This window comes from Tasmannia lanceolata, unplaced genomic scaffold (genome assembly GCF_043159265.1).
Source record: "Tasmannia lanceolata isolate RefF3 unplaced genomic scaffold, GAP_Taslan_0.1 ptg000016l, whole genome shotgun sequence".
NCBI classification, from domain to species: domain Eukaryota; kingdom Viridiplantae; phylum Streptophyta; class Magnoliopsida; order Canellales; family Winteraceae; genus Tasmannia; species Tasmannia lanceolata.
In genome coordinates this window covers 9,590,058-9,598,991 of record NW_027518693.1, presented here as the reverse complement: position 1 = coordinate 9,598,991, position 8,934 = coordinate 9,590,058, and the positions used below count along the sequence as shown (strand labels likewise).

General features: G+C 41.2%; 2 protein-coding genes across 2 annotated transcripts; both read right to left on the bottom strand.

The window, feature by feature from the left end:
• Positions 1-2,385: 2,385 nt before the first annotated feature.
• Positions 2,386-3,569, bottom strand: LOC143848986 (protein EXORDIUM-like). Its single transcript, XM_077358028.1, has one exon. The coding sequence runs from the start codon at positions 3,454-3,456 to the stop codon at positions 2,533-2,535; it is 924 nt and encodes a 307-aa protein (XP_077214143.1). The 5' UTR covers positions 3,457-3,569; the 3' UTR covers positions 2,386-2,532.
• Positions 3,570-6,069: 2,500 nt separating this feature from the next.
• Positions 6,070-7,271, bottom strand: LOC143848255 (protein PHOSPHATE-INDUCED 1-like). Its single transcript, XM_077357153.1, has one exon. It carries the CDS (start codon positions 7,149-7,151, stop codon positions 6,228-6,230), a length of 924 nt encoding a protein of 307 aa, XP_077213268.1. The 5' UTR covers positions 7,152-7,271; the 3' UTR covers positions 6,070-6,227.
• Positions 7,272-8,934: the final 1,663 nt, after the last annotated feature.

Below are 8,934 nucleotides of genomic sequence, written 5' to 3'. Positions count from 1 at the left end.
CTGATGGGGTCCGGACTCAGCACTGAGGGAATCCGGACTCAGCACTGATGGGTCCGAACTCAGCATCCAATTGGCTGCTGGCACGTGGCCCTCACAAGGACCGTTGGAAGGCCAACACCTGTCCCCACTAGGTGTGACACCTGGACCAATCAGGGACTTCCACCTGCCCTCCTTAGGTATGAGACCTGGTCCATACAGAGCCCACCACCTGTCTTGGACAGGTGGCTCAGAACTACCACCTGTCCTAGACAGGTGGCTTAGAATCACTATAAATAGCCTTCACTTGTACTAAGGTGAGGGTCCTGAAATCTGAGAATCAAAACTCTAAGCTTTTGCTCTGACATTGCTCTGCACTCCTGCTCATACTGACTTGAGTGTCGAAGCGCCCGTCCGGAGTATCACTCCGGGTTGGTCATCTGACCCTTTTCTTTCTTGTTTGTACCCTTGTGCAGCGCAGGACTCAACCAGCCCTTCAGTCGTGACTTGTTAGCTCGGACCATCCAGCCCTACCATAACCTGTTACCGATTTTAGGCCTAACACGTACCAAGAAGTACCAAGAAGCTCCGATCATCCAATATGTGATGAATGACACAATCACGAAGCAAAGACACAATCACAAACATGGGGCACATGGGGCAAAGGGAAAGTTGTAGTTAGTGCTGCGAAATCCATTAGGCAAATTCCAATCTGACCGTGAACAAAAAAAAAACAAAAAGATAGAAATAAAAGCAAAAAACATGTTGAACACAAAGAATTACGTGGTTTGACTAATATGCCTACATCCACGAGCAAGAACCCGATCCTCCATCATTTGAAAGCAAAATTATAATGATTACAATAGGAGTAACTGGCAAACCGCAAACTACAACCCTTTCCCTTGCCCTCTCAACCAAGACTGTACACAAGAGTAATGCTAGAAAAAAAAAACCGAAGAGAAAAACCAAGAAAACTCTATCTCACTCTCCGCACTCTTAGCCTCCATGATTTTGGTTGTGTGATATAAGAGGTTTTTACCATGGGCTTTTAGAAAACCTAAAATTCAACTTTCTTCGTTTTGGTTTCCTTTTCGCCATCCCTAGGAAAATTAGCTGTGGGAAACAAGGAAACTTTCTCAATAACAAGGTCCTTCTAAAATTTTGGGTCTGAAAAGGATAGGGTAAAAAAAACGGGCCAGGGCTGGGCCCATGACTAGGTCGAGCTCTAGGCATGGGCCAATCAATGGGTTAGGCCTCTAGACGACAACATCGATATCGCTCATAGTTGGACGTGAAAGTGGTTGAAATCAATTAGGGAAATAATTTAAAAATATTCTTTTTTAACCCCTTAATAAAACGATACATTTATCATCAGCCATCGGTCGACAACACCCAGCCGCTTTGGGCCAGGGCTGCTTTGGTCCCTGCCATGGTAACACTGCCACCGGTGATACCTATGGTCGGTTCCATGTGGCCAGAATCCAACATTGACCCCAGCCCCCGGACGATGGGCATATACAATTTTTTTTTTACTGATCCTAGATTTCTATAGTTGGTCTCAATATCAAGTTTGTGATCAAATTTTCACAGTAAACAAATATCTAGAATAAAATTAAAAAGATTTTCCTTCGAAAGAAAGGACTTACTATCTTTGGTATTTGATTTTCACAGTACAAAGATTTTTATTACTCCTTGTACATTAACCCCCGCCTCATCGTTTCTTTCTTTCTTTTTCTGTTTTTTTGAAAATTGACATATATATATATATTGAAATCATACGAAGATTACATAGTAGAGGGACAAGGAGTCCCTTAATAAGTACATCGTATGATGACCTAGGAGATAACTCCAGGCCCCTTAAAGAACAAAACCAAAAACTATTCCCCTTTCCCCATTCCCTTTACATTCTCACACCCCATCAGCATTTCCAATTTTATGATCTTCCCAGAAGATCCTTCCTAAATAAACTTTAATACTTTTACCAAAATCTTTGCGATCTTCACCGAAGAACTTGAATACATAAAAGAAGTTTCTGTCACCATGATAGGTCTTCCTCGAAGACCCTGATGACTACTCATTATTTCTTTGAAAACTATCTTAATCTAATGTGATTGGGTCTACACTAATCCAGATATTTCGGATTAATTATGCACACCAATTTGCCAATATAACCACATAACTACTCCTTGATATGGGTTTGAATTTACTAATATCACAGTAGTCATCTCATCAATCCAAATTGCACTTTGATTCACAATCACTTGAAGCTCAAACAAGTTTTAAGGAAAAATATTTCACTGGAGTTGTGGATTAATCCGACATATGCACCTAATTTTTAGAGCAATGAATTTGATTTTGGTAAGTAGCCTAGGGGGGCAATCAGAGTTCAAATCGATCCTCATGAAAATATTGAAATGAAAAGCAAAGTAATTTGCATTTCTATTATTCCGTCTTGGGAAACAAATAATGAATGAGAGGATTACAGTATGTCGATTCTCTGTCTTTATGCTATTATACACACTATATTCGTGCATTAACTCCTGCATCATCGTTTATTTAAACCATAGTCGAACAGGAAGACGTTGAAGGGTCGAACATGGCAGGGAGCAGGTACCTCCTCCCGTTTACCCCCTGCGCATTGTAGCTAGCACCCGTGCTCGGGTCCACCAAAAGCTGCCCTGCGTAACCAGGATAAGCCCCCTTTCCATATACCCCAGGACAAGCCGAGACTGCTTCCAGAGGTGCATCTGCAGGACCTTGGTAGTAGCCGTTCCCGAAGGGGTTGGTCACTGTTGCGGCCATAAGACTGGCTATGTTTATGACCATACCGTCCAAGCCCACGTCGTTGTTGGGTGCGATCAATGGGGCCGTCTGGGGTCCATAGATGGGCTGGTGGAATGGCCATGCGCATTGACCCGGGCACTGAGTTTCCGAGTTGCCCACCCATAAGTAAGCAAACTTGCCGGGTTTGTGTGGGCCCGAGGTCTTTGAAGAGCCGTGGGTCCCGCACCGGCTCATGCAAAATCCCTCGACCACCACGTCAGCTGATGTGAGGACGATGTTGATGGCATTCTTCTGTTCTCCTCTCGCTGCTAGGAGTTTCAATTGCTGGGTTGTGAGGGATTTCCCGAGAGAGTAGTTCTCGTCTAGGATCTGTTTTCCGAAGGTGAAAATAGGAAATGGGGTTCTGGTTTTGGAGTGGGTGTAGTAATTTTGGGTGGTTTTCCACCAGGTGGAGACGGATGGGTTATGTGTAGTTTTAGAGGAGAGAGAGGTGAGAAAATCAGATACGATTGCGCGTTGGGAAGGGGTAAATTTACCGTACCAGATGAGATTGAGAGAGATTGGGCCGGTTAGGAGAGGACTCATGTGGTATTCCATGAGGAGAGGCTGATCCTGCACTAAGGAGGTGAGTTTTCTGGCAGCCATGGACGAATGGAAAAGAGAGATGAGGATGACTAAGAGCTGTAGAAATGCCATTGCTTGAAGGATTGAAGATCAATTTGGAAAAAAGGTAGGGAATTGACAAAGGAACTCTTTTTTTTTCTCTTTTTCTTTTGGGGGTACGAAGATGAGGGAGATGATGAGATTGTTAGAGGGAGATGGGTTTATAAACAAGTGGTGGGAAGGGGTAAAGAGTGTAAAGGAAAGTGTTTAGAAGGAGAGGAAAAGTGAGATAAAAGAGTTAGTAGATAGCCAACTGTGTTGCGCGTTTCTTTATTAAAAGCTACAAACAGCTCAGACAACACGGAAATAAATGCGTGCTACTAGAAAACAAAATGAACAGCTTGCACAATAGCTTTATAAGTTGCATTTGATAAGCAATTTCGCGGAAGGCCATTTTGCGGCTGACTTTGCATATCACGCATGGTTAAGAAGGATCACAAGTTGGGTGAGGCGGATATATATCTGGGGTAGGTTTGTACTAGAAAAACCCGAGATTCAGGAATCAGACCCTAATCGAGATAGTTTCTCAGACCGGGTAGGGTTGGCTCAAGGTTTTTTTTTTTTTTTTTAATGGCTGTCAAACTTTGTAGCTCTGATAATCTAATGGTTACGATCATCAGATCAGTGCAAGCTGGGGAAAACAAAGACGGTGCTTGGTAGGCTATGGTCTCAACTCTTAAGGCCTGTTCGTTTCAAATCGTGACGACCGATTGTGAGCCCAAATCCCATTATGGGACTCAAAATTGAAGTTAAATTTGAGTCCGATAATTGGTTTGGTGCTAACAATCAGTTGTCACAATCTCAAGTGAACAGGTCCTTAATATTGTGACAGATTGTTCGATCTTAACAATCAATGATTTGGATCATACAACCTAGAAAACTATAAGATCAGTGGTCCAAATCAATGTGGTAGATCATTGATAGTAATAATAAATGATCTAGATAGTTAGGACCTGAAAATAAACAATATTAATTTCCAAACATCCATCACCAAACAATTATCAAGATCAGGATCAGAGCGCGACTGCTAATCCAATTGGGGTCCAATGGAGAACAACCCCATTGTGGATGCTCCTTGAGAAGGGCATTGGAGTCTTTCGAAGAAGATGATGTTGCTCTTTGACCTTCAAAACCTCTGGTTTGGTTTTGGAAAAAAAACATGTCACAAGGCGTGAAGGGGTTTTAACGACAAAAGCCCACGTCCTCGACCAGAGAATGGAGTCCATTTACCTATAAAAAAGAAAAGAAAAAAGAATGAAGTCTCTTTCTGAAATCTAGCTGCTCAAACTTATAAAATTATTACGTATAATGTTTAAATTCTAGGCAGCTACATAAGAGTCCTCTGGTCACCATCTTGCAGAGGCTTCTACTTGATGTAAGAGGGTCTAAGACTATTACTAAATATCAACCAGATATTCTATGTGGCACACGTGCATTTGATCTGGAAGTCAATTTTTCCGGGGGACTCGCGATAGTCCAACTCAGTCTCGTGGTAACCAAACATCATGTGTACAATACTACTATACATAAAGCAAAGGTCCCTCCACTCGTTCGTCTCTGTGGGCATTAAAAATTTAGAAATAAGAAGCCAATATTTTTACATACTCATTGCCTATGCTTTGTAACTACGACTAAGAAATTGCCCTCACATTAGCATACACGAAAGTCACTTTAAATGGAAAAAATATGCATTTTTCTTAATATTTTTCGAACATCTTTATAAATATGTTCCAAAAGAACCTCTCACCAAATTAATCTCAAATCTAATCTTCGTAACTACGATACATCAAAACATGAAAACTCATGGAAGATACTTAACTAATTTTTTCGTTGGCATAAAAAGTATACATGAATAAATTTTAATTTTTTTTTTTTCGAAATATACGAATTAGTTTTAAATTGAAAGCAATTTGGTTGTGCGAAAATCAAATTAAAAAAAATTAAAAAAAAACTCCATTTTTTAATGGAAAATATTTAAAACATGTTTTAAACATATTAAGTACGTTTTTTGGCTAACTTTTATGACAAAATTTTTCCTATTTTTTTGGTATGTAAGCTGGGATCGAACCATTGAGATGCAGAGCCTCAACCATTGAGCTACAAGCCCAACCCCTAAATTGAATTTTTCCTGTCCCGTCATTTTTGCCCTGCAACGTTTTGCCAACTATGGTAGGGACTGATGCCTTATTAATAATCAAATCTGAGAGTCCTAACAATTATAAATTCCAACAGATTAAGCCATGTTGACCTAGAATGCAGGTTATATGCTTATTTGATAACTATCTTAATCTAATGTGACTAGGCCAACACTGATCCAGCAATTTCTCATTAATTAGGTACACCAATTGACCTTTATACCCTCATAATTACTTCTTTATATGGGGTTTGGATTTACTAATATTACATTAGGCATCTCTTAAATCCAAATTCCACATTGATCCAAAATCACTAGAAGCCCTTGTATGTATAAGTTTCACATTTTAGAGTAGAATGAAAAGGAAAAACATTTCCCTAGAATTGTTGATTAATCCAGCGTACGTACTTACATAATTTTTGGGAGCAATGAACTTGATTTTGGTAAGTAGCCTACTGAGTTTTCTACCTATATTAATGAGTCTTAATTTCAAATCAATACTGATGAAAATATTGATCAAAAGCAAAGCAAAGTCATTTGCATTATTTCTATTATTCCGTCTTGGGAAAAAAAACAAATAATGAATGAAAGAATTACAGTATCTCGATTCTCTGTCATTATGCTATTATACACAATAGATTCATGCATTAGCTCCTGCATCATCGTTTCTTTAAACCAGAGTCGAACATGAAGAAGTAGAAGGGTCGAACATGGCAGGTAGCAGATACTTCCTCCCGTTTACGCCCTGCGCGTTATAGCTAGCACCTGTGCTGGGGTCCACCAAAAGCTGCCCTGCGTAACCAGGATAAGCTCCCTTTCCGTAGACCCCGGGACAAGCGGAGACTGCTTCGAGAGGTGCATCTGCGGGACCTTGGAAGTAGCCGTTCCCGAAAGGGTTGGTCACTGTTGCGGCCATTAGGCTGGCTATGTTTATCACCATTCCGTCCAAACCCACATCGTTGTTGGGCGCGACCAGTGGAGCCGTCTGGGGTCCGTAGATGGGCTGGTGGAAGGGCCAGGCGCATTGACCCGGGCACTGAGTTTCTGAGTTGCCCACCCAGATAAAAGGGAACTTGCCTCGCTTGTGTGGGCCAGTGATCTTGGAAGATCCGTGAGTCCCGCAGCGACTCATGCAGAATCCCTCGACCGCCACGTCAGCTGATGTGGGAACAATGTTGATGGCATTTTTTTGTTCCCCTCTCGCTGCTAGAAGTTCCAATTGCTGGGTTGTGAGGGATTTCCCGAGAGAGTAGTTCTCGTCCAGGATCTGTTTTCCAAAGGTGAAAACGGGAGATGGGGTTTTGCTTTTGGAGTGGGTGTAGTAATTTTGGGTGGTTTTCCACCAGGTGGAGACGGATGGGTTTTGGGTAGTTTTGGAAGAGAGAGAGGTGAGAAAATCGGATACGATTGCGCGTTGGGAAGGGCTAAATTTGCCGTACCAGATGAGATTGAGAGAGATAGGGCCGGTTAGGAGAGGACCCTTGTGGTATTCCATGGGGAGAGGCTGATCCTGCACCAAGGAGGTGAGTTTTCTTGCAGCCACGGATGATTGGAACAGAGAGATGAGGACGACTAAGAGATGTAAAAATGCCATTGCTTGATCGAGGTGAAGATCAGTTGCGTACAAGAAGAAGGGAATTGATATAGGAGATATTTTTTTCTTTGCTGTGGGGGTATGAAGATGAGGGAGATGATGAGATTGTTAGAGGGAGATGGGTTGTTTATATATAGCTGCCTGTTGTGGGGAAGGAAGGGGCAAAAAGAGTGAAAAAGAAGGTGTTTAGAAGGAGCGGAAAAGCGAGTAGTAGATGGCCAACTGTATTGCGTGTTTATTTTATTAAAAGCTACAGACAGCTCATAGTCATAAGATATAAGACTCATAACACAAGGAAATGCGTGCTACTGCCTACTAGAAAAGAAAATGAACAGCTTACAAACAGCTTTATAAGTAGCGGGTTATTTGGAAATGGGACTCCCTCCCCGGATAAGTCTGTCAGTATCTGGAGGGAGTGATGTCAACAGCTTGTAAGAATAGGATGGGTCACACCTTGCGTGAGGCTGGTACTAGGGTAGGATTTCTTGGGTGAAAATCTCAGATTTAGAAACCTGACCCTACTCAAGATAGTTTCTCAATTCATTACCATGGGTCAGTTTTTCAACCTGAAATATTTGTTTTTACCTAAAAAGGGTTAGCAAACTCAAACTTTGCAGGCTCATGTAATCTAATGGTTATGATCTTCTGATCAGTGCAAGCTGGGTAAATCCAAAATGGGTCCCTATGAGGCCATGGTCTTAACTCTCATTCAATGAGGCTGCCCGCTATTGAAAATCAATGATCTCGATCATCCAATTATAACATCTGGAAAAAACCACAAGATGAACGATCCAAATCAATGTGGTAGATCTTAGATCGTAATGATCTAGATTTTACAACATGAAAATAAATAATTTAATAAAAAAAAACCTTTTTTTATTGGAGAACAATTATCAATATCAATATCAAAGCCCAATTCCTAATCCAAGTTGGGCCCAATGAAAATTTCTCTTACGTGAAAGATCCTAATCAAAACGAAACCAAAACACACTAGCAACGAAAGCCTCGTATCATGCCCATATTGAATCCAAATCTCCTCAATTACAAACAAGCTGAAATGTAGCCAATACAGGCAAAACTTTTTCACCCTTGATCTAGGCCTCTCCACCGACCCTGAATCAGTTTGCATAAACAACCAACCCCATCACTCCTAAAACTAGGGTCAACTAAGAATATAAGCCAATGAAAACTTACCCACAATTCATATCACACTGAATCTTACTAACTAATAACTCTTATCCTACCTCCATGAGAATATCCTATGACTATACAAATAACTAAAAGGGCGGATATATCACTTCCCTTTATTTACCATCCTTGATAATCTGCTTAGATAATTTTGTCTAGAAAAAATCCCTGAATTTGGCAATTTTGGTTCTATGACATACCCTATCCTTAGGGATTGTTCTCTGCATGCCTAAAAATCCTTGGATAATTTGTTCTTGGGACTGGCTACCCTGTTTGGAGACTTTTATCTCAAATAAACATCTAAATTTGGCTATTCTTATATAGTATATTTATTCGGGTTGTTTTCAACTTGAATAGAAGATAGCAAGCCTATCCAAGGATAAAAAAAAAACCTTTGCTTGCTATCCAATGGGGAACCCCATTGAGGGGGATGCTCCTTGAGAAGGGCATCAGAGCCTTTCGAAGAAGGCGATGTTACTCTTTGACCTTGAAGCCTTGGGATTGGTTTTGAAGAAATACATGTCACAGGATGTGCACGGGTTTTAGACCTAGCAAGAATTGACTCGGGCCCACGAGTCGACCCGGCCCTCCCGTA